Below are 25,970 nucleotides of genomic sequence, written 5' to 3'. Positions count from 1 at the left end.
TGTTTTTAGTAAGACATTTTGTTTTAACTAATCATATTAACTCCATCTGTTTCCTCTTCTTCCTCTCAGGGTGATGATAAAAATCTCAGCATGGAAATATGTATTTCACCTCTGCATGAAAAAAAAAAAAAAAAAAACAGTTCATGCTCAATTAATATGTACCATGTTTAATTAATGTATTTTTTTTTTGGTAATAAAAGATTGTGATAGCACCCAAGTTTACAAAATAAATGTTTGTCCAACATCTTTTGTTTTACTACGGGCATGGCTGGAAAGGAGCACCTAAATCCGCTGCACAACGCAGTAGGAGGCACCTAAGCTGTTATGTAACCCCTTACACAAGAGCAGCATTTTAAAACTGAACTGATGTCAGGATGAAGTACTGACCAGTTAGAACCAATAATGGACAAAGAAATCAAGATATTAAGCGTGCTACAACATTAGAGGCACAAGTCATATCTCACATATATTCCGGCCTGCATATTGTATTTGAAGCTCACGAATTGTTGGCTTTAAGTCTAAAAACTAATGGTGAACATATGGATACAAGTGTGGGGTAAACAGACTCACTCCCCTCATATTTGTTGGGTTTCTATAAAATAAAAACATTTTTTCTCCCTCCCATTATTTTATTTCATGGAGATTGATTTCTTTTTGCTCTGTAATCTTCTCCAAACAAGTAGAACATGCCATTTGTAACCTATTGAGGAATTTAACAACCACATCAATGACGTCATTTTACCACTGGAAAAGAAATCGACAGTTTTTTTTTGACAGTTTTATTGTGTTAAATCGGTTACTGTCGTCTAAGAAATCCCTTTGACATCATATGTTGAGAGAGGATGCTCTCATCGTTTCCATCTATTTGACCCTCCCCCACCCCTAAACCGCATCCGAACGCGCATGCGCAGTCGTACGGGACTTCTGCAAATGCTGGTGTACAGGCAGCCCAGGTTGTTTGAAATAAACTTGGAGAAGGACGGAGGGTAGTAGTGGTAGTTGGGGTCGACCATTGCCACCTTCACCGTCTTTCAAAAAAAAGGGAACGACTTGTAGAGGATGCGTCGTTCACACGGTCACTGTCGACTTTTTTTTCGGGAACATATATGACCGTTGCGCACATGGTGTTTTTGATTTAAAGGATTACCTGACTTCTTTAATATTAGAAAAAAAATGCTCAAATTGTGTGGGATATCTTGAGTTGTCCAAAAGAAAAAACAAAATTGTTTTTTTTTTTTTTTTTAGAATCGGTGTCTCTGCGATGACATCATGCAGTTAGTGTTTAGTGGGCGGGCTCTGAGCTGAGAGGGGAGAGGGGCGCAACCGGAGAGCATCTTTGAGCAGGCGCCATTAGGTAACAACATGACGTGTGTGTGTCTGTGTATTGAAATCGGAAAAGAGGCTGCAATGCGGGGCGAAGCTACACACCTGAGACAACAACATGCATTCACCCGAAAATTTGATTATTTTTTTTTCGTCAAGTCAATGAAATTGGACTTTTCTTTCAAACGAAACTCGTTGTTGTTGTCGAGTGGAAACAAGATGGCGTCTGGCATTCCTTTCTTCTGAAGTACACGCACGGCCCGAGCGCTCATGGGCGGCGGCGCCGTGCGCGTACTCGTCACTGTTATTTCCTGCTTTCACATCCTGGGCATTGACGTTATTATTTAAACTACAACCAAAAACTACAATCTGCACACTGAGCGCTGAGCTGTGTGTAATATGTTTTGTTCTTATTTGTTTGTGGTATTGTAAGACAAACCACACATTTGTCATGAAAATAAGCAATGAACCAGTCAAAGAATACAATTTTTACAATCTGAGCAATACATCTCTCTCTCTCTCTCTCTCTCTCTCTCTATATATATATATATATATTTAAAATAAATTAAGACTAGCAACTTAATCCATCAATGTCCCTTTTCATACATGTTAAAGTGTAAAACATGTAAAGGGCTTCACAAACAGTACATCACAACTTCACCCCATACCAGCTTTTTGTTGAGCTTTGACCCCATCTAGTGGATAAAACAGTATACATTTTAATGGCATGTTTCTACTGAAGTTAACTTTTATGTTTGTATTGAGGAATTAATTTGATAATTTATCTATTTTTGACATGTCTGATAACTTTTTGTGTATATAATAAATTATTTATTCAATCAAATATCTTCTATTTGTTTTTGTTTTTACTTTTATGTTCCAGCAATTAAAAGTTTCCACTCTCAATTGAATGTACAACTGTTTTCTTATAGAATAGAATTATTTATTGATCCCAAACTGGGAAATTGTGGCGTTACAGCAGCAGGTTATCCAAACACACAATATGAGCAAAAAACACAATATTAGCAAATCTAAACATAATATAATATTAAATACAAAGTAAATAAGTACTAAAAATATCAAAACTAAGAATGAGAATATATACAACCAGGATTTAACTAAGCGTTACTTAGTTACTGCATGAGTGTAGACATGTTATCAGCAGAAACTATACAATATAACAGCGAGTAGACAGACAAATGAAGTGAACATGAGTGTAGGGATAATTTGTAAATTTAACATGTGCAGAACAGATTACAGTAAGGAGAGACAGACTGTTTTCTTATTTCTCTTATTCATAAGATTATAATTCCTTAACTTAATCTATGCCAAAAAGTTTCGGAAATTTTGAAGACAAATTGAGAAGAGATGATGGCTAAACTGAATATATAAGGCCGTGTTCCGAGCAGAACACTAGAGGGCGCTGTTTCACACTTGAGTATTTATCACATATCTATTTAACGGAAGAAGAAGAAAGTCGTCTCTTGTTGTCCAATCACAGCTTCCGTTGCAGAGAGGTCGCTTATTGACAAGGGGAGAAGGTGACTCCTCGACGGGCAAGAGCAGTACCTCGATTAAATCTAACAAAAAACACCAAAGAAGACGGTTGTTTGCCAATTAAGCAACCATGTCTTCGTTTGGGAGGGCTCTGGGAGTCCTAAGAACAGGATCCCGGCTCATTAGACGCGGCCCTCAAAGAATAACGACCAGAAAGTAAGTAAGATCAGACTCGATAGCATCTTAGCTGCTACGTTAGCCAGCTGTAAAAACGACTTCCAGTTTTTCCTATTTACTTATGTTGTATACACATAACGACTTTCATTCCTGTTAATGTTGTTGTTCATTTATTTATTAATTTTGTATTTATGTTTGTCTCATCAATTTTCATTATTATTATTAGTAATATTTTTTTTTTTTTTTTTGATACTACTCTCAAATGTACTTTTATTTTTTCACGCTTATTTATTTATTTTTATTTGGTTATTATTTGGTGTTGTATTTTATTTATTTATTTATTTTATTTTGTATTTATTTATTTATTTTCGGTGAGTTTTCCACTCTTGCACTTTTATTCTTGTCTTTAAACTAAGAGGTGTATTTGTTGGTGTGGGAGGGTTGTTTATAAGGCGAAGTGATACTGGGTTATTTAATGTTTCTGAGGAAAAAAAGAAAAATGTTGACTGCATCCCAATTGCACTGTATGTTTTGAATTTGCTTTAATAAAAATATGTTGATTAATAAAAAAACTTCCAAGTGCAAAGGTGAATAATAATGAACTAACACTCGCACATCATTTTAAGTGTCACTCTAATTTTCTAACAATATGACTTAATGTATTTGTCTAATATTCTAATAAATGTGTTGTAGGGCTGGTGACGCACCCCACATTGAGGCTCAGTACAGACAATATCCACAAATCACGAAGAAACAAAAGTTTCAGTCGGAGCTACTAAGCGGTGCTATGTGGTTTTGGATTCTGTGGCACTGTTGGCACGAACCTGATGCAGTCCTGGTAAGTAAACACTGCTCAGCCCAATTTCTATTGAGGTAGATGTGTTGGAAGAAGTGTAGAAGGGATCCCAGGATTTACTCAAAAAGAAATCAGTCTGGAGAAATTACGGCAAAAGATGATCAGAATCAGAAATACTTTTGTTACAGTTGTTCCAAAATATAGAAGTAGAAATATAGTAACAAAAATATTAATCAAATAGAATAAGAATGTATGTAAATAATAGGTACAAGAAATATTTACACAAATAAGAGTCAGATGGAATATATACACACTTTCAAGATGATTGCCCTGTTTTCTTCAATATTGCACTTTGTTATCATGGACATATTATTCACTATTATTAAATTGCAATTTTAATAAATAATGAGTATGGTGGAGGTTACTTTATTTTTTAAACCAATACACAAGGCTCTGCCTCTGTATACTTTATTTAGTATAGAGGTAGGTAGTATTTTTAATTGTTCTGACTGTTTTATAATTTGTACAGCTTTGGTTGATAATTTTTCAAACACATGACAACACATTAAAAAGTACTGTGGGACAGTGTAAGGGGGGTCGTGAGATGGCTTCCCAAAACACAAATTTAAGTAATTTAAAATAGAAATATTTTACCCATTATTGTGAAAATATATACAAAGTATATATTGTATGGAGGCTGTCGTCTCAAGCGGGTGGCCGACTTCCCACCTGTGGCTTCTTTGCCGCATGTCATTCCCCACTCTCTCTCCACTCTCCTATCTCTCCATTGAAGGCACAAAAAGCCCAAAAATAAATCTTTAAAAAAACATATATAAACAAAGTAGTTCAATGTAAAATAAACCTTAAAATTGATAATAATGACTACAATAGTATTATGGTTTAGGGTGCTGTTTCCTTCATGTTGTAATAATGCCAGTGATCGGATGTAACATGATTTAACCACCTCCAGTTACAGTGGGTGTCCCCGGTCTCCAGCACCGTTATTTTTGGGGTCACATGTCGAAAACTTCTTCATGCTTTTAAATGTGACTATCAGATCCTTCCATTATTTACTCGTCCCCTGACTTAATGGCCAGTGTGCTGCAGAACAGGAACCCGCTGTAAACCAGTCTTAACTGAGTCAGTCTTGTTTTATTGTAACTTGTAATGTCACTTCAAATCTTGTCCTGTAAAATTACAATAGATGAAAACTTACATCAATCCTCTTGCTCCTCTGTAGGGTCACTTCCCTTGGCCTGATGCTTCTGAATGGACAGATGAGGAGTTGGGAATCCCACCAATCGACGAGGAATGAGGTGAGTTTTGTAGGTTTTGCTCCTGTGTGAACAGCGCGAGACACTTTCACGTAAACTTAGAAGTCACCTCGATAACTGTAAAGGACGCACCTTGTTCTCCTGCAGGAGGATGTAGATAAAGAGTTCTGCCTGTTATGAAACCGTCTTCCTTCACACCGTGCTGTGTGCGCCGTGTTTGTGGTTGTTCTTTTGCTCCTGCGTGTCAGTTCAGGAGTCTGACACAGGCCACATTTAAAAAGTATTGAGGACAGACACACAACCCCCCCCCCCCAAAAAAAAAACAGAATAAAACTTGCAGTGCGGAAACATTTGACTTGCACAACATCTAAAATCCAAAGTCAGAAAGGTGGACTCAAGTGATCTTACGTTATTCATGTTGGCTGCTGCTATTAAAGGTTTGTTTACATCTCTCATCTTAACAGCCACGTGTTGCTCTGATTGGATGAAAAAAAAATGAAGATTTGTGCTACTCGTTTTCTTCAGACACTAAACGTGGCCCATTTTGAGGAGGAAATATGTTCAGACTCTCATGAAAACTATACAACACCTACTGTATACACATTAGGGATGATAACTGTTTCCTTGTGGATTTGCAGTTTTCATAACACCTCCATTTCTATGTTTCCCTGACATTATTGAAAAGCACTATTTACAATGCTAGTTGTCACTTCAGAGATTTTCTCATAATTTATACAAAAGTAAAATGTACAGCTAACACCAGAAACTACAACCGCTACAAAAGTTAATATGCAAATGAGCTGTTGTATTTGTTGTTTAAAAAGTAGCGCCTTGATTGAGTTCGGTGTATACTGAGTGTGTTGGTGGTAACCTGATCTCCTTCCTGCTTGTAGGTCACCATGGAGGGATTCAAGATGCTGGACAAGTCTTTGTGGAAGTCTTCACGATGTTCTGAGAGTCATTGTTGTACATAAACTAATAAAAAAAATCTATAAATATGTTAAATCTTGTCTCTTAAACATTATAGTACGGCACAGCTGTGTAAAATCCAACATAAATAGCATATCATGCCTGGTGTTAAATTAGGAAGCTTTTAAGCCAAATTGTCATCTGACAGAAAACAAAGTAGTGTCATTTCATTAGTTTTATTTACACGCAATTTTTGAAATGCAGAAACAAAATGCCAACGCATTAACAGTGTCACAGTTAGCCAGTGTTTGTTTACTTAAAATTCTAAGCCATTTAAATCTGGAAAGAAAACATTGCAAGAACCAATGCACAAAACACAAATGCTTAAAGAGCTGCATATAAAGTAAAGAGAGGGGACAGATCCTCGTTAGGATGAATACTAACAGTTTCAAACAAACCCTGCCTGCGGGCCAGCTCTGAGAGTTCAATGAGTTCACATGCAAAGAGTTTAAAGGTTCACGTGTAGTGACAGAAAAAAAAGGAAAATCAGTGTGGGATTTCTTTTTTATAAAAGTCGGTTCTTTGTGTTGGGTTAACGTGAAACACGTGGTCAGAGATGAATGATTGATCACAGTCAATACAAGTCAACCTGAGCAGAGCTTTCCCGCTGTTCAAATAGTGGTCTTAAAGCTACGTGGCAACAGGTAGCCGAGGGGGGGTGGGGGTCGCTTGACATGGGTGAGTAACACTGAGCTGATAGTGAGCAGTAAAGGGACAATACCAAAGTTAGCTTAAAAAGATGCAACGAGCGACTGGTTAAAGCACGACTTTAACACCACAATAGAGAAACCTTTTTTTTAAGCAATGGAGGAGATGAAATTAAATACAAAAAGTCACACATCCTCAAAGCAGGAGGTGAAAGTGGAAGTCTTGAGTGGGTGCGGAGAGCGTCCTGTCTGCATCCACGATGTGGCTGCTGGTTAAATCGAAGGTTTTATGTCCATGGCATCATTCCCTGAGAGTGAAGAACTGCGCACTCGGAGCACAACACACGTCTCACTCAGCATTTTTTTTTTTCTCTTTTTAAAAAAAGTCACTCATTCTGTATTAGTTCCTCAAACGTTCACGTCTTTTCAATGCATCGACTACTTTGGATCGACCACAGTGGCTCAGAATACTTTTTTTTTTTTTTTTTGCTAAATGATAAGTGGCACTAGTTGAAGAAAAAAAAACAAGCTCAGGTGTGGAAGTTGACCGTTCTCAACCTAACCTAGTTACTACCCGCACATAGCCCAACAACACGTCTGGCTACAGGGAGGAGGAGAAACCAGAAGAGACAGAAGAAGAAGAATCAACACAGGATCTATTCAACTGGGGGGTGAAGAGTCGTGACAGCACAGAAGGTAAGAAAAGATCGGAAGGTCAAACTGCTACTCGACGGATGGAGATCACATGAACTCTAAAACATCCACATTTACAAAAAGTATGAGTTAAAGATTTTTAAAAAAGAAGATAAAACACCCTATAAAAGGAACAAAAAAAAACCCCTCAGAATAGCTGAGGCGTAGGGTCAAAATATAATAAAATCATTATCTCTTTCAATTAATAAATACATCATTCAGAATCCATAAAAATAACACATTAAAAAAAAAATCAACATCACAGATAAAAATGAGAAATAAATTAAGCGGGAGTCTTGGCGTGACTCGTAATTCCTATTTCAAACAGAGGGAGCACTTTGGGGCAACTGGAACAGCTCAGAAACTCCTCTTCATCCGACAGCATAGTGCAGAATCTCGGGCACGTTTTTGCACCAAATCGTGCAAGTCCGTAACGCGCCGACATCCGCAGACAGACAAATCAGAGGGGGGGATAAATGCACCAGAGTGCTGCCTCTCAATGTCCTCTCCTCAAAGTCATTATTGCTGGTGTGATAGAGATAAAAGGTGTGTGTGGGGGAGGGGGGGGGGGGATCGGGGGGGACAAGCATGAGTGGAGTAAAGTACAAACAATAAGCACCATTTCGAAATATCAGTTCCACCTCTTTAGCACCTCGTAAACCGCCCACAGCCCCCTTCAGGGTATGAGAGTGGGGGGGGGGGACATCCTGCTGTTTCAACTGCTTCTCCATCCTCTTCAGTTTGCAGATAGTGATGAAGCCATGTGGCGAGATGGTGCGTTCAGCGGAGATGTTAGTAAATGTGATGCAGAAGATCTTGGCATCAGTAGCAATCATTTTTGTTTGGTAGAACTCCTTAATCTCCTTTCGTCCGTTAAAGAAAAAACAATGCCCGCAGGAGCTTCACTCCACTGTTCCCTGCAGCAGAAAATTACATAACAAGCTTGACCTCTCAGCTTCCTGTAGCTCCTTTTTTTTTTTTTTTGTTGTTCTTAGTGTGCTTGTGGTGAAGTCGTGCACTTGCTTATTTCAAATCCGATACCCTGTCACCTAAGCATGCACAGTGAGCGTGTTTTTTTTTTTTGTTCAGTTGTGGTCATCTCCAGGCAGTGTCCTTTTTTCCCCCTCCTCATCTCTACAGCACAAAAGTGTCTGGAAACAAAAAACACAAATGTTCCTGTTTTTTTTTTTTTGTTTCAAGAAAACATCCCAACTTCTTTTTGCAGGTTTCGAAGGTTTGGAGTGCTAGACAAAGACGCGATTGTGTCGGTTGAGTTTGAGGATCTTTCCCAGTCTCTGCTTGGCTGTGGCCATTCCTTTTTTGGGCCTCTTGCCTGATAAAACAAATGAGAACATGTTATTGTAACCCACAGTGAATGATGACAAGAGAAAGGCATTAGGAATGAAACGAGAGAGAGCTGCAGCCGATATGTATTTTTTACCTTTGGTGGCCTGATTGCTGATGGGTGGGGGGTTTGGGGCGTGTCTCTTGGAGGGGTGCAGAGGTGGCGACATTGAGGGGTCACAGTACTGGTAGTCTGTCTCTGGGCTGGGGATCCCCTGATTGTCCCAGGCCTCGCTGCTGTTGCCCTGGCTGTCCATCGGGCTCTTCTCCGGCTGCAGTCGGTGCTGGTGCTGATGCTGCGTTGCCTCCCTCTGCTCCAGCGGCGAGCTCTGGGCAGAGCTGGACCACCAGGGCTCCTGGGACGAGCCTACCTTCTCCTGCTCAGAGGAGCACAGCAGACCGGCCATAGACAGCATCCCCTGAATGGCCTCTTCTGTGCCGGGTGAGGTAGGACGTTCTCTGCAGGGAGCAGACGAGACTTGATTATTGACAAACAGCATTAAAAACACATTTGATCTCTGAGGTGTACCTCCATGGGACCATTTTCACATCGGCTCGTGTTTCTCACCGTTTGAGTGGTTTGTGTTTGTGCCTGAGTTTCTGGCCAGACTGGTCCAGCTCTATGGTGTGCCCTGAGCCTTTCTGCTGAGATGAGCCCCTCTCCTCTTCCTCCTCCTCCTGGGAACTGTCTGAATCCTCCCCAGACGAGGACGACGACGAGGATGATGACGACGACGAGGACGACGACGAAGACGACGACGATGATCCTTTGCGCTACATTGACAAAGTGATTTTTTTACAATTAGAAAGGATGCATCACTAATCACAGAGTAGAAAGTCAGGGAAACGTTTGATATGTGAGCCACATTTGCATTTATAATCTGAATCAAACATCAGATTAACAGCTTTATGTAGTTTGTGCATCAGTGTTGCCCTTCTTCAAACACCAACAATCCATTTTTTTATCTCCGCTTTGGATGCTTGTAAACCAGTTTAATACCTTTAAAAATGTTACCTCTGTGGGCGAGTCGCTGTCTGACTCCAAGTCCGACACACTTGAGTGTCCGGAGGCTTCTTCCCTGAGTTCAGTCTTAATCCTCTCCAGACCCCCTAAAGAAACACACAAATCGAGCTTTAAAAATAGGACAGTTTACACGCTTGATTTCTATTCCTGAAATGTATCATATTTAAGATAATAATAATAAGAGCCACCGGCGCCTTACTGAGGAGTGTGGGTTTCTCCACCGTGCTGTGCTGCTCTTTACCCTCCTGCGTCCTCTCAGACTTCACATACACACAGCTCTTTGGTGGGCCTTGGCTGTCAGATGATCTCTCACCCTCCGTCTTCACCGGGCTGCTGGCTGGCCGCCTTAAATCTCTGCACAAGCAAATATTTACAAATGTTTTGTAATGCAAATACAATGCAAATAAAGTAAGACACAACTAAACTGACATGTTGCAAATAACCACTGAGACTTTGTTAACTAGAAGTTTTACTACCGTGAAATCCGGTGTATAAGACACATGCATGCAACCTGACATGATTTAAATATTCATCCCCATTCATTGTGTATTGCACGCTGTGCTGTGACACATAGCGACACAGACCAGGCTGGCTGCGCAACTTCTTTACATATTTTCTCCCTCATTAGGTACTACTCATGCATTTAAAGAAAACAGCAAATAAACCTTGTGGAGCACATTTTTGATTGAAAGAGTCCTATATTTAATTTAACGAGTCACCAGCAGAGGTGGGCAGAACGACTCGCGGGCTGTGGGTCTAACTAGCGTTGTGTAGCTACTAGGAATGCTAACTCAACAAGGGGAAAACAGGCAGAACTAAAAGAGCTACACAGCTGTACAGAAACGGCACGTTCTCTCTGGGAGACCTCTAAAATCAGACTGCGACTTATGTTCCAGATTTTACAGTTGTATGTGGACAAAAGAAAGATGAGCCCTCACCTGATTATTCTGCCGTTGACCAGCATTAGCCGCAGGTGGTTGTCGTCCAAAGACTCTGCAGCAGCAGCTGATGCTGTTGACACTTTGTTGAGCTTTCCATGAACCTTGGCACAGAACGCCGCATCCTAAGAAGAGCAGAGATAAATCAACAAACATACTCTATTTGACTAAACAATAGTTTTCTCTTTTCATAGGAAGGGGCAACGCTAAAGCTGCATCGTCTTAAAAGTCAATAAAAAGAAAACTCTGTGATGCTCACCTCCTCCAGCGGTCCCACCTCCAGCCTCTTCAGCACCTCCATGGTGTGCTGCTCTAAGATGTCCAGGTTGGTGGGCAGTTTGGGGGCCTGTCGCTGCTGCTCCCTCAGCCTCCTGGCTGCCCTCCTCGCCCGTCGGGCCTGGCACATCTTGTCAAGCGTGGAGCGAGTGGCCGGGCAACCGTTTGATCCGGACGCTACTCCACACACATTTCCCTGAGATTTCACTGGCTTGCTACCATTGACCGGTTCCTCCTGGTGATGTAGACAGCGAAACATACAACATGGAGTCAAGTCACGACCAAAGTCAGGAATAAACTGGTGCACAAAAATGATCGCCAGAGAACAAAACAGAAAAATAGATCAAGGTGGTATGAACTGAGGACTGAGTAACACAATGATGTTTTGTAATGTCTGAGGTCTGGATTTGTCTCTTGAAAAACACGCTACAGCTTTTTTGTAGCCTATTCAAGTTTTTGATATTTAAACCAGCAACTCCCATTAACCCCTGATTTAAGTTGAAAAAGACTTAAAATGTGTTCCTTCATCCCTCACGCCTCCTTACCTCCAGGTAGCGGATTTCCTTGGTCAGCTCTTTAATAAGATGGTTTGGCCTGATATTGTCTGGTACCTCACTGGAGGGCTCAGTCACCTGCAACACAGCAGCAATCCACACTCAGACAGCAGAAGAGAACAGACAGAAGCCTGTTGTTGTGCGCTGACACACATCCAGGAGATAAGAACAACCAGGGTGTAACAAAACCATCTGAAAGGCAGATATTCAAGACACAGAGAAGGACGGAGAAGGAACCCAGAGGAGCGTGGGAACACTGTGTCTGATTCTCACCTCTCTTTTCAACCACGTCCTCAGTGCACCGATTAAAGCCTTGACTCCTTCTACCAGGTAGGTCGGCGGCGGACAGTTGTCCTCTCGTAGCTCTGAGGAGCGAAAAAAGTACAAAGAAATAAAGAAAAATGAAACCTTATAAATCACAGGCACTTAAATATTTAAAAAAGAAAGTTGCACAGGAAGTGACAATTATTTTGACCAACCAGCGGACTGCAGAGTGTAAAGCTCCACCCTTATTTTGGTGCCATCACAAAATAACAGGGGGAAGCGGGGCTCTAGTTTCCTCGCAGGTACGAAATATTTGATTCATATGAAATTAAATATTAAGTGTTCTGTACGTATCAAACATGACTCTCACCTTTTAATGTTTCCAGGAGGTTCTTGGCCACATACCAACAGATGGCCTCAAAGTACGGAAACTTAAAGAGGTCTGGAGTTTTCAGACGACGCTCCATTTCATAACACCTACAACACAACGGATAACAAACAAAAAATGTTTAAAACACCGGAGAAAATTAGATTACATTTCCAGAAACATGATCAAGCAGTTCATATAGTTCATCTGTTCACCTGAGCTGCATGCCAATATTGAGGTTGTGAAGGAAGTTCCCTCCAAACGCCATGCAATCCTGAGAGGTGAGAACAGCATGGATCCAGCCTGTAGGGGGCAGCAGAGCATAGATATTTACACGGCTCATCCACAGACTGACTTCTCTAACAATAACAAACTGAGAGAGGGCTACATGTGTAGGTTAAAGAGGTCTGCATGAATATTTATAGATTATTACAACACACACACATATCAGGAAATGCATAAAAGAACCACACGTTGAGCAACACAAAGTGACTTTTAAACCTCCAGAAATCAGGTTTTAAAAAATGATAAGGCTCTCTGTCTTGATGTTGTGTTCTCGCTCAGATGAACAACGATTTCTTCACACTAAAAAGTGAGAGAAAGCAGAGTCTAGAGGAGGGGGGTGTAAGTCTGACAGACAGGCCTGATAATGCACCGCTTGAGTGACCTACTGAGCTCTCTGACCCCCACTTAATTCCCACCTCTCCACACCCTCTCTGCCAAAATCTCTCCTTTACAACACTGCTCCAGCCTGCTGAGAAAGCACAGCTACGAGGCTGATTGAGGACGTCCTGCAGTTGACGTGCTGAGCTCAGTTTTGGCTGCGCGGGTGCAAAAAAGGAGTTCTGTCAGCTTAAAAAGTCCATTGAGAGACTGATGGATCATTGTATGCAAGACGACATTCACTTCAAATCCTTACGAGAAAGCATGTCATGGTCCCAACTATTAGCAGCTTCTTAGAGCACTGCTGAAGAAATGCAGAGCCACGTGCAGCATCGCTACTTCCTTCATATTATATAACAGCAATGTTCCTCTTCACTTTTCCATTGCAATTAGGATCATTAAGAAATGTTGGGGCTCCTTCTCATGAGGATATTCCCTCGGTTATTTTCCCTTGGCAATGACAGAGGATCTTGAACAGGCCTGTTCTTTCCTGGCACACGCCATGGGAAGCCTGATCATTTTAACTCTTCAGTGCATGTGAAGAAGAGAAACAAACACAAACTCAGCTGGTTTGAGGAAGAAGAGTCAAGTCAGGCGACTGAAATGATATAAATTTGTATGACAGATAGCTTCAACTGGGATGTTTGTTCTTCATGGAAACCTTAAAGAAAGTGATCGTCCAATAATCAAAGACTTTGTATCTTTTTACTTTATTTGTTTTCACTAAAGCGTGGTTTGTTCAAGGTCAAAACAGTATCTTTGGGAGCTACGACCAATCATAGCAACAAAACATGTTATCTAGGGTTAAGGCTGTGAAGCTACATCCATCTCATATGTATTGTATTTGTAACAGTTCATGACATTAGTTGCTTAACACTTGAAAACACTTCACAAAAGGCACAAAGAATAACCACGGACCTGTAGGGATGAGCAGGGTGATTCCTTGGGGCACAACACACTTGTAGCACTTTTCCACTTTGTCCCCAAAGAACACTTCACTCTGATTGGGCGAGGAGCTCCATGCCTCATATAGTGCAAGGTTGGTGGGGGTGGGCTTGATCAAGTAGAAGATCTTCTCACCCTGCAAGGCACGAGAGGAGGAGTTTGAGATGACATATTGTAACGCTTGTGAGAAATAGACAATGAGAGTTGTGGTGATGCTGCTGTTGTCGACGCCTTTAAACACAGTGAAGTAAATGTCAGCGCGACCACACTAGAGTTTCCCCCCTAGCGCTGCTCGATGAAAAAGATTTGATTCAAGAAGCAGGGCGACCATTTTAGCTTTGACTGCCTGCCCTAAATACTTAAACATCCTAAAATCACAGAGTCTGGGGAAAATGGTCTTAGATAAACAAACAAGTTTTGAAAAGTGTCTTTAAATTCTTACCCAGAGAACATGGTACCAGACAGAGGTGCCTCCGAAGTCTATGTGGAAATCTGTGTAGCTGTCCTTGACCCCCATAAGGCAGTACTTCTGGACAAAGGGTTTTGGGAAGAAGGAGTCATCAGGCCAGTAGTTCTCCACCCAGGACATCTTCTGAGCCACGTCGGGAACCTCCACCAGCTCCGACATCCTGAACGGGCGGTTGGAAGGAAGACACACACAAAAACAAAAGAGAATTTAACAGTTGCCTAAATATATCTTCATCTAACGTTTCAAGATCTCAAAATGTAATCAGTCGCATGTTACGCTAGTTAAAGCAAGAATGAACGGTTTTGATTCATCCAGTAAGTACTTTGTTTTTATATTCTTGGAATATAGTGAGAAGTGTTTGTAAGATTGTGAATGTCCTTGTATCTTTGCTTTAACAGTTAACTTATCATCCCCAAGCAAACAGAAGACTAAAACACATCACTGGCTCACGATCACTGATAGCTCAATCAATGTAGTGAAATGACATCAAACAAGAGATTGCAGTCCAGAAATGCTGTGGTGTGAGTTCATTTAAACTTTTTTCAACTATGTTTATGTTGTGACTTTCATCCATTATATTAGTAGGATTTTTTTTTTAATTCCTAAATATTCTGGTATAATTCATGTTATAGGGGCAATACTATAAATATCAATTGCAGAGATTCCTGCAGAGCAAAAAGACTGGATCAGGGCTTACTTTGTGTCTGAGAACTCCAGGCTGATGAGGTTGAGGACTTTCGGTCGCTGCGGTGTGGTGAAATACTTGATAAACTCGCTTAGCTTCATTTTGCTGTCCGCCTGCCGGGCCACATCTATCACATCGATGATTTTGTCACCACCTAGACAAGAAGGGAGATGAGATTTAAGATCAAACATGCTAGTCAGAAAATCTTGAATGATCAAAACTTTTGGCTTTTTAATTGGCTGCTGAGTGGGCGAAGGGTTCACTCGGGTCAGCAGCCTGCTGGCATCTCCGTGTGCTTTTAGAGATCAAGCCCTAAGGGAAACTGGCACCAATATGGCAGAGTGGGGAGGGGGGTAAGAGAGACAATCTGTCAAACTGTCCAGACCCCCAGTCCCTGAGGAGGTGGAGTGGGTGGAGGTGAGAGGGCTGTAGCGTTTAGCGCCTGTGTGTGCTTTGGAGACCTTGAGTTAGACGCAGAGAGATATACGTGTAAAGATGTGACAAAGAGAGAGTGCGCAGGCTTCATGCCGTGCATATGAGACAGAAAACAGATGTTTAAAAAGGAGAAGAAAAAAAGCCAGAGCAGAGAGCGACGCGGTGTGCAGCAAACAGTTGGGACGCTACAAATCACACCCGGGTGACACTTGGGGCCGGAAGTAGGAGCAGGGTGCAGTGTGTGGAGCGAGACAGCTGGTTGTTGTATTTCCCCACACCCCTCCCACTCACCTTTTTTATTACCCCTTTGCGTGTTCTCCCCCTCACAAACATGCACAGCCACACAGCCACACACACACACAGCCACAGCCACAGCCACACACACACCTCTGAAGGCCCAGCTGGCCAGCGTCTGATGACAGAGAACAGCTGGAGCAGAGGCAGTCAGTCACACAGTGAGAAACAAAGCTGCCTGGAAAGCACCCAACACCAATCTAAAACAGCAGCCTCACACACCCAACAGGGGGAGAAAAACCTTTTATTAACAGCCAAAAACGCACATGACTGAACCAGCAAGAGGGACACTAAAGCTACCTCAAGTCCCAGTACAATCACAACAATACATTCAGTCTATTAGTATTGGAAAATAGTTAATGGATGAAGGTTTAATTGTTGCAAGTATGTGTTAGTGAACAGAAACTCTCTGCTTATTGCAATCAATATATGAAAACTTTCCTAACTAACATCATTTGTTATTCCCAATATTATGATTATTGCAGGAGTTCAGGAATCATAGCCCCATCTGTGACATCTTCCCTCTGCGATTAATTCACTTAAAGATTTACTACAGTAACCTCATGGGAAAAGTCAAATCATTATTGTTATGCATGAACCTGCAGCTTCTTCAAAGGTATTTTCTTCAATCCTACAGATGTGTACCATCTGCATGGAATTATAGAGTTTCCTCCTGGCTCAGGGTTTGCACAGCTTTTTAGGGGTAACATTCAAGCACTTTAAAGATATCTAAACCTGGACACAGGACAAATGTTGAGAATGTCTCTGTCATACAAGTTATATAAGAGGAACCTCCATAATTAGATGTGCACTGACTGTGAGTCTTTACTTAACAACTGAGCCCAATCATGGACCACACACTAAGTTGGCTTTGACCCCAGTGAGACACAGAGGACATCAGCGTTCACTCCTGTTGTCCCATTGTCTCCTGACTGTAAGAAACGTAAGCCGACACTCGGTCCCCGGTCACAACACCTGTGCCTTGGCTTAATGCTCAATAGGGCATGGGAGATGGAGATAAAGTGAGCGAGGGGGGAGTCTGTAATCAGACCCTAATGATAAAGACACCAGAGGGCTTAGTAATGGGCTTGTAATAGGAGCTGGGAAGTGGCAGGAGTTTCAGTAAGAGAGCATAGTGGTCATATAGAGGGTAGTGAAAGCTAAGACGTCACTCATTTAGAACTCATTCAGCCGTCGTCTGATGCCTGATAAGTGGGTTAAAACCCCATGAACCTGAAAACCTGTTCATATTGACACACGCAGATGGCGTCCGCTCAGCGATGGACACTTAATGGGCTGGTGTTGGGTGCTTTCTTCAGCTTTTTAGTGGACTGAGGCAGCCCACATCCTCCCCACAGGATAAACACTAATGCGTATTTGTGAACTTGATACAGCTGATGGTGACTGTTTTACTGCAGAATCGAGTTTGTTTTTAAGCGTCCTTACCCACATACTGCTCCACATCTTTGACAGAGAAAGTCGGACTGGGTAGTTTGAGTCCCAGTCCCTCCATCTCGGTGACCCCTATGGGGTAGCTGAAGCCGTGTCTCTCCAGGTACCTGGTTGTCACCTGCTCGCCCTTCATCCGCATGAGGATCTCCTCGCCACTGAAACAAGAGCATGATAGGTATTGTTGACTTAGTCTATTCCAAATTTTATGAAAGCAAACTTGACATCTGAAGCAAGATGAGTTTAAGCAACTTCTCACAAGAGTTTCAAGTTAAGTGTGGGATTTTATTTAAATTCACTTTTTGCTACTTGAGCCAATATCTCCTCTCACTTAAACATCAGCTTGAGTCCATGCAACGTAGACTGTATAAGATGGACAGAGCAACAGCAACCTGGGAGTGAAGCCAAAATATTGTTGCTGACCTGCTGCAAAACATGTCATAAACCATAAACCATAAACTCAGTCACCCCAATGCAACCCCTCCTCCTCCTCCTCCTCCTCCTCCTCCTCCAGGTTAACAGAAGGAATAAGTGTCAAACTATAAAGTAAAAGGCACATTAAAAAGCCATAAATGTTCATTTTTCAGAGTAGTTTTGTTTTTATTAGTGATTTGATGCAAAAAAAAGGATGTTACATAATTTCCATTGACAACTGTGTTGTTGCTGTGTAAATCAGCAACCACGGCAAGACTGCTGTTAACCCGAGCTTTATGAGGAACTCTTAATACCCCTAATAAATGAATGAGGCCTCGACTCTTTGTGCCTTGGTTGACATTTGAGATATTTATACGTCTACATATAAAAGTGTCCACATTTATATCTACCTGGCAAAGGTCCTGCTCTGTAGCTCCTTTACGAACATTGGAGTGCCGGCCTGCACCGGCTTGGATCCATCGTCTGCCTCCGTGTAGTCGTGCCTGTGCCAGTTGTTGCGCTTTTTCACTGCAAACAGGAACATTTGAGGTTCAGTGGGTGGCTTCATTCTAATTTTATCATGTCCCTCTTGAAGCCCCAACAAAGTGGTAAATTATGCACTTTTTCTGAGGACATTAAATCACTACTCAACCCCTGTGCTTGGAGGTGGAGATGACGGGGCTTGTCCAATCAAAGTGGAGGGCTTACAACACCATTCAATTATCCTGTTAATGTCTGCCCTCTGGGCTCCTCCAGGTTAACCCACCCCCCTCTTAAAAGAATAAAAAAAAATCTGACATGAACAACACTGCAGAGAGTGACCCTTTTCCCCTGGGACCAGTCCAACATAAAGAGAGAGAGAAAAACTGAATGTAAAGAAGGAAGCCATGTAGATGTGAGGCAGAGAACCAGAGGGTTGGGTCTGATGAACAAAATAAATGGTAGAGCTAAAAGAGGGAGGAAGACAGAGACGCAAAAAGGAAAGAAAACACAGTACTAATGATCACTAGCAGCACTCACTCAGGGAGGGTCCTTGTACCACATCACAGTTGGGACAGTGGTAGACATCGATATCCACGGCATGATGCTCTTCTACCTGCACACAGCTGGAGATGGAAAAGAGACACGGTTAAACAGGAGTCAGCTTTGTCCAACTGAGCAACAAGAAATGTAAACAAAGCAGTTACAAAAACGCTGCAAAGCCCCCCCATAGCTGACAAAATCTTAATGAAGTCTTATACTAACACTTGCTTGTATAGACTATTCATATACTTCAACTGAAAAGCTAGCCGTGCAATTTGCTATCTACACATAAGTATAAACGTCCCAAAGTTGGACTAATGGGAGTTTCCCCTGTTTTTCCAGCACTGTCTTCATAACATGAATGCAGCGGTCAAACCAGTGGCAGGGCATCAACTGCTAGTAAAGACAGTGAGATGTTTTTTTTTTTGCATTTTGTCTTACAGATCGGCAACAGTGCGACTGCTACCCCCGACCATCCTGCTGCAGCTTAACCACAGGCAGCAACACAAATGCATTCCTCTGTTGCATACCAGAGCCCCATTCCAGAACAGCATGGGTTGAACAGAAACCTGCCTTTAAGCATGTATGGACACCACTGTCTGTTTAGAGTTGGCCTTCATACGTGTGTGGTGGTGACTGTGTGTGCAGAGACAGTTTCCTCTGCCAGTATTTTGATGCTTTTGGTTTTGGTTTACTCTGGACACTTCTTGGTGGAGAGCGTGTGTTTCCCACAGCCAATGGGAGTTAGGGTCAAGCTCACTTGACATGAAACAAAACCACCACTTCTTCCTTTGGGCTCTGGTGGCCGGCTAGTTGCTTCAGCAGCTAACACAGAGGGTATTAACGACAGATTACTAAACGCCTGCAGGAGGGATGGTGCTATCTGCTTTGATCTACAAGAAATTGCAGGAAACTGTAAAGGAAATGAAGCCGAGGGCCATCAAGTCATCAGGAAGTGGTGAGCTCCTGTGAATGCTGGCCCCAGTAACCCCAATGCACTAACAGGATGTAAACAGTAGTTCTGTCTCTCCTCCTCCTTTACCTTGTGCTGCAATAGACTGCACTGCTGACTGATTTAAAACAGTAAATGTATAAAAAGTTCTAACACACAACATTAAGTTGCCACAATAATCCTCAGAGAAACAAAGCTCGGAGCAGACCGGTTTGTGTCTTCTCAGTTACTTTTAGCATAAGGCAGGAAATGGCATAAAAAAAGGCTGCAAAAAAAACTCCTCCTGCGCGGGAGTGAGCGGATGACCAACAATAACACTGTACAGTTCCTGGCTGTAGTATTAAGCTTTGCTCATGTATCAGGAATCTTAGTTAAGACATGTGGCGGGAGTGGAAGGGGGAGGGGTCTGGACTATGAGTCACAGCTCACATGCTGCTGGGTTCATAGAGAAGTGCTAGAGCAGCGCATGCCCGGCCGCAATGACTTTGTTGTCCTCATCTCACTTTCCTTTATGTAACACCACAGTGGGAAACCAGGGCACTGTGCCACATACGCCGGCCTGAGTCAGCTTGTGTGTCACCTGTAATGATCACTACTTTACAAGGCACCAGAGCTCATGAAACCGTGTGGATTTGGGACTGACAATGAAAATAGAAGAGAGGGTGGGAACTCAGCTGAAAGGGAAGGAGTGCCAAGTGTTTCATATGTGTTGCATCATCTGTAAGCTGTCGAGAATGCAAGCAGCTTTTGAACGTACATGAACCTATTATGCCTGGAAAGTCAATCTGAGCGAAGATCGGATTGTAGACTGACGTCAACATATGCGGCAGGACAACAGCAAAGCATTTTTCGATAGACAGACAGAGCAGTCAATTTGTCTCACAAGAGATAAAAACAAGAGACTGGAGGGTTTATTCTATGACGCCACTGCAGCAGATTAACGAGCTAAACATCCCTTCCTGAAAGAGAGGAGATGTGTGTACTTGGCTAAAGTCCTGCCATCAACAACCCCTCTCCCTCAACTTCCTCTCATCAAGGGCCTCCTTCCTGTGTGACTGAGAGGGCTTATTCATTAGTCCATGCACTGTGAGGGGTTCATTGTCCTCCATGATCACTGCAGAAACACAAAGGCTGGAGGCGGGCATCACCATTATTTTAAGCTCTAAATAACCGCTCTGCATGGGGCGGCGACACGCCCACATTAGGGATCTGGCAGATACCTAATGGATGGGTGGTGGAGATAGAGACCGAGAGGAGATGAGGGCAGTTAAACACACCTGGCTATCCTTATCTACCCCAGAGGAGCACCTGACTCCTCCGGCCTAATGCATTCAGTCAAAGACTACATAAACAGAGAGGCACTTGAACTGAGCCCTGACTGATGGATAGGGATCTGTCTCACTGGTTTAATCATTTAAGCTATCTACGTACTTGTATATAAGCATAGCTTAACACGTTTTATTTAGATATAAAACCCCAGCAGTGGTTGTAGCTTGAATGAGGCCTCTCTGAAGTCGGCTGCTAAACAACAAAAGAGGATCGCTTTGTTGTTTATGGGGCGTCAGGGAGTCCTGGGGAGTTTTAACAACTTAATTGTTTTTTGTTCAGTTTGACTTGCCTCGAGGCTCCAAGCACCGAGGTTCTGCTTTCACACATGTCTTCAACATGGTTGTGTTAAGGCCCCCAGTGCCCCTGTAAAACCTACGAAGTCATCAGTCTTGTGACTGTCTGCTGCTGGAATAAATCATTCAAAAAAAAAACCTTGGTCTGAACTCAAAACGAATAAAGAGCAACTTGTGAGTGCAAGACAGTTTCCATTTCACAATTTAGATCTTTCTTAAAGCCAGATACTGACAAACGATCCAATACCAGTGGATACAAAAAAACATTATCTGTTAACAAGGGTATCCTGGTGATGGATGTGACATGAACACAATCTTGAATCAAGTGCTCTGATAGTAGAGAGGTTTTTGTATTCTATTCAAGCCTATCTTGATTGTTTTCCATTGATCTGGATTACAACAGACACACAGAGATTTGAACCCACCCCCTCATTAAGTTGGTACTATTTATAGCAAACTAAGAATTATGATTTCAATATTATGACAGAACAGCTTTATCTATAATATAATAATTCTGTCTGACATGTAATCAATACATGAGGCTGTTGACCTCACTAATCAACATTGATCAAGCTGAAAGTAATTCAGTTTCCCTGCCCCCCCCCCCCCCCCCCCCCCAAGAGACAGCCCCACTAATGAATGTAAACACAGCTTTTAACAGGAGCTATGAGGTGGCTGTTTACTTTGACCAATTAACTTATCAGACTTCTACTCAGATGATCTGAAATGTCAGTTTATTGACAGCGGTGGAAGAAAAACAATAAGAGGAAAAATCCTTCCACTCATCCATCCACCTACTTAGCATAAACACTAAAGAGACACTCTGTAGAGGCTATCCATCTCTCTTTAGCTTGCTCACACTGTGTGCGACGTTGACAGATCGTGCGTTGAACTTGGCTAGCCAGAGAACACATCAATCATTCCCCTCTGTCCCCTCTGAGCCCTGCTGGTCTATCATCGCCCCCCAACCATCCATACCTAAATCAGACAAGGGGCCGTCCTTCAGTGTTTGACACCTACTCCGGGGTAAACCCTGTGATCTGATCTGAACCCAACAAGGATTTCCAGTGCATGAAAAATCCACTGTTTCTGTGCATTGTCACCTTGGAAACAAGTGGAACATTCTAACAGAAGCAGGTCTTGTAATTAGAGGAGGCTCTAAATGGTAAATAACAGAGCTTAGCTAACATTTGTAATCAAAACCACAGGCTCTAGTTGTGGGTTTAGTTCTAACTGTCCTTCAGAAAAGAGGTGCTCAAAGTAAATCTGGATCATCGGAAAGAAACCCCCTACTGGTTTTCTACACTGAAGTGTTGACATTTATGCTGCGGGGGTTTTTGTTCCCTACTGTTTTATAGTCGCAAACGGAATATTTTCAGGTTTTTGGACTGGTCAAGAAAAAGTAAATTCAAACGTAATGCAGGGGAATTAGGAGCTTGTCATGTGTGAGTTTTTATACACAATAAATAAAAGACTAATAGAGAAAATAACATCTCAAACTGGAAAAGTCTTGAGGCTTCAGCCATAAATTTAAGAGCACCACAAAGACTCTTTCTTTTGGCTTTCCTGTTACTGATCACAGCTACAACACAGTGTCCTGTTCACCATGCCCAGCTCCTCATCCCATTACAGTCCCGGGCTGTATTGTGTACTGAGATGTAGAGATAGACAGGTGATGGAAAACAGAACACTCTCCAGGAACTGAGGCAGCCAGACAAAGTACCCACACACAAACACAAACAGCAACACTGACAAACAAGGCAACGGGAGGTTGATCCCCCTCTCCTTTCCACTCCATCGGCGTGCCATCGTCATCTACAGCCAGAGAATATCCCTTTCCTTCTGGCCTGCCTCGTGGGAAAGAGGCAGGAAATGTGGCTGTTTTTGGAGCTTGTCTTTCTCTGTGAATCTGCTTATTAGTCATCAATGGGGGAAGCTCCAACATTTGTTCCTTTTTTCTTGCTGGTGCATGACACACAGCCAGTCTTTTTTGGCTCTGACACGCCACAAATTCTGGCGGCCAAGTTTTTTGGCAGGACACTTGAAGTGGTTACGCAACGGCTTCCGTCATTTCAAAATGAGAAAGAAAAAAAGTAATTGTAATGTATTCATAAACAGTTGCCGTGGAGATGCACCAACGCAGGCTGATTCAAAGAGCCGAAAGCGGGGCATGTGTATCTTTTGTCTATGATGGACTTCAGCCACACAGATAAAAAGTGACAGAAAGTCAGGTTAGGCTGGTCTGACACATTTCATTTCACAACAGGCTTAATACCTTCTTAATCATTATGAGGCAATCTTATCTTAGCTCCTAACACGAGGTGACTGTTACAACCACACTTTCCTCGCTGAAAGTGCCCCATATCTGGGTCACACCATATCAAATTAAAAGTACAGGCTGTACTTTTGCATATGCCACCCCACAACACTTCAGAATAATCTTGATTTTTGAATATGTGATGTCTGATGAAACGTGGGATGCCGACAACCGCATTTGTGAGTCACATCTGAGATTTCACGCTGTACATGCTTAGACTCACACAAAAGGAGGTGTATTTACACAACAATAACATTATGTTTAAGATGACTATGACAGATACCACCCACTCTCACACGCACAGCATGATTCACAAAAGGCCTCTCTTACAGCCATAATAAAACTGAGAATAATGGGAAATAAAAAGAAAGAGAAGAATGGACAAAAAGCAAATTCATGCAGTACTGAAACATGTGCCTGCCTGGTGGTACCTTTAAATTTAGAATCCCCCTATTCACCACTAGGGGTCCTATGCCATGTGCCTCCTTTCCTTGAAAGGGGATTTAAATTTCGTAAGCTGTCAATCAAAAGCCCCGACCATAACAAGCTCCTTGTTCTCTACCATTTGCAAACCACAAAACAATAAAACGCAGGCTTAACATCCACACATACTGAAATATGAATGTAATAAAAACACATTAAAATCCATCTATAAAACAATGACCAGTTTGTGTTCAAAAATAATGAGAAGTTGTTCATTAAATCCAGCATGTAAGTGTGTGTAAAAGGTTGATTGTGGCTGTGTTTACCTTGAATAACCTAACTCAGTGAACCAGAATGAGAGCTGAAATCTGCAGACTTGTGTTCAGCGGCTGGTCCGACTGTCTCTTTATTCGTTGAACCACAGTGAAAGCAATACCAAACTTATCTCAAAAGTGACAACAAGGTTCAGTAAACACTCAGTCTCTGTGTGAAACTTTCACCACGCTTGGATTTGAATGACCCAGGCTGATTGACACAGTTAAACACTCCTCATAGAGCCGAGTATTATGAGATAAAACCGATTTGCTGTGGGTTATATTTACTTGGAATATAATTCGTTATAGCCATAATTAGAGAAACTGGATAACATTGTGTGTTTTAGTCGTACAGGTGCGATAATAGTTTACATTCAAGCGGATTTTAGAGGACAAATGGCCACTTTCTTTGGCAAAGTCGTGTCAATAGACGGTTTAAAACCCCCGTCGCCCACCGCTAGCGCCAGCGAGCTAACTGAGCTAGCAGCGACCAACGTCTCGATAACCGTCGGCTTTCCCCTCAGAAACAATCAGTGTTTATCGATTCTATCGCACTCCGCCGCTCGGAGACATCAAAAGCTACATACCTGCCGTGAAACCAGTCTTTACAGATGTCGCACTCGATCATAAACCGGCTCACATCGTAAGGCTGCCGGCAGACACAGTACAGCGGGGCCGCCGCCATCTTCCTACTGTCCCCAAACAACGCAGGAATGAAGCGGGGCGGGGATTTAACCCACTCTCCGGAAATACCCGAAAGGGGAACCGAGCGTACACGAGTTCCTCCATTCTAGGCAATCCCACCACTGACGTCAATTTCCAAATTATTCATTTCCATCTGGTTGTGTGGGCAAACCAACAATAGACTCAAACTTTTTTCTCTAACAAAGGAATGACATAATGTTTTATTTTTAGGTATTTTGACAGCGTTACAATCTGAGAACTATACTAAGTTTGAGACAAAATGACAAACCTCTTATACCTTTGTGAGTGAATTTTATATGTTAGTTTATCTTGATGGATTTCAGTGTTTATGTTCCTATAACCTTATCAACTCATTTAATTAAATCTTCTGAGAGTTTGTATGCAAACTTAATTGTAGAAAACCTAATGTAAACACAAAATGTGGCAATATCACCAATATGTATGGGTTTATATGAACTGATGTGGATGCATCCAGTCATTCACTGCAGAGTCACATTAAACCAAAACACAATCACAGCCCTGGTATGTCTCCATGGAGCGTGTCTGACATGCCCTACGCGCTTATGTGGTGAATAGCAATGGGACCACCGACCCACAGCTTGATCTGTGAGCTGACAGCACCCATCCCCCAACACGCCCATCTGTGCAGCTCTGCATTGGAAAGCAGCATGGGTGCACGCAGAGACACATAAGCACAAAATAACAGAGATGGCACATGTGATTCTCCTCGTTCAGCTGCAGATCTCATCTCACTCTGATTTTTTTTTTTCAGAGATCAGCAAGGTGTAAACATCTCCTTTGTCTTCAGGGTGATAATAGCAGCCTGCATAGTAGATCATTATCACATCAGGTTTTCTCACTTGTCATCCTTGGTAACAACTTCATGTGTGGTGTGCAGATCCACCACATGTCTGTGAACACTCCTCCTGGAAGTTAAGTATCCCTTTTCAGTTAAGGTCAATGACTCTTAAAATGGGTTAATGTTACTGCTGATGAATGGCCTTGAACAACCTCTCCAGGATGAATCCTGTTCCTGTTTAAACAACCTAAAAGTATTACGAGTGCTTACCACTCATATTGCATTTATTTCATTTGGTTCAGAACTGAAAGGTGAAAA

The 25,970-nt window shown here is 42.2% G+C and overlaps 2 protein-coding genes across 2 annotated transcripts; one reads left to right on the top strand and one right to left on the bottom strand.

The window, feature by feature from the left end:
* The first annotated feature begins 2,826 nt into the window (after positions 1–2,826).
* ndufb2 (NADH:ubiquinone oxidoreductase subunit B2) lies at positions 2,827–23,755 on the top strand. Its single transcript, XM_061029307.1, has 5 exons — positions 2,827–3,036; positions 3,691–3,835; positions 5,034–5,109; positions 5,961–6,042; positions 23,746–23,755. The coding sequence occupies exons 1-3, from the start codon at positions 2,951–2,953 to the stop codon at positions 5,106–5,108; spliced, it is 306 nt and encodes a 101-aa protein (XP_060885290.1). The 5' UTR covers positions 2,827–2,950; the 3' UTR covers position 5,109; positions 5,961–6,042; positions 23,746–23,755.
* kdm7aa (lysine (K)-specific demethylase 7Aa) lies at positions 8,583–24,845 on the bottom strand. Its single transcript, XM_061029306.1, has 18 exons — positions 24,736–24,845; positions 18,518–18,603; positions 17,908–18,025; positions 17,081–17,241; positions 14,918–15,059; positions 14,194–14,380; positions 13,725–13,887; positions 12,359–12,446; positions 12,147–12,253; positions 11,786–11,877; positions 11,504–11,590; positions 10,942–11,193; positions 10,683–10,807; positions 9,944–10,098; positions 9,736–9,830; positions 9,289–9,494; positions 8,818–9,179; positions 8,583–8,709 (listed from the first exon to the last, which is right to left on the bottom strand). The coding sequence occupies exons 1-18, from the start codon at positions 24,831–24,833 to the stop codon at positions 8,621–8,623; spliced, it is 2,613 nt and encodes an 870-aa protein (XP_060885289.1). The 5' UTR covers positions 24,834–24,845; the 3' UTR covers positions 8,583–8,620.
* Positions 24,846–25,970: the final 1,125 nt, after the last annotated feature.

The sequence above is a fragment of the Labrus mixtus genome, chromosome 22 (genome assembly GCF_963584025.1).
Source record: "Labrus mixtus chromosome 22, fLabMix1.1, whole genome shotgun sequence".
Classification (NCBI taxonomy): Eukaryota; Metazoa; Chordata; class Actinopteri; order Labriformes; family Labridae; genus Labrus; species Labrus mixtus.
The sequence above is the reverse complement of the archived record's forward strand: the minus strand, read 5'-3'. Positions and strand labels throughout refer to the sequence as shown.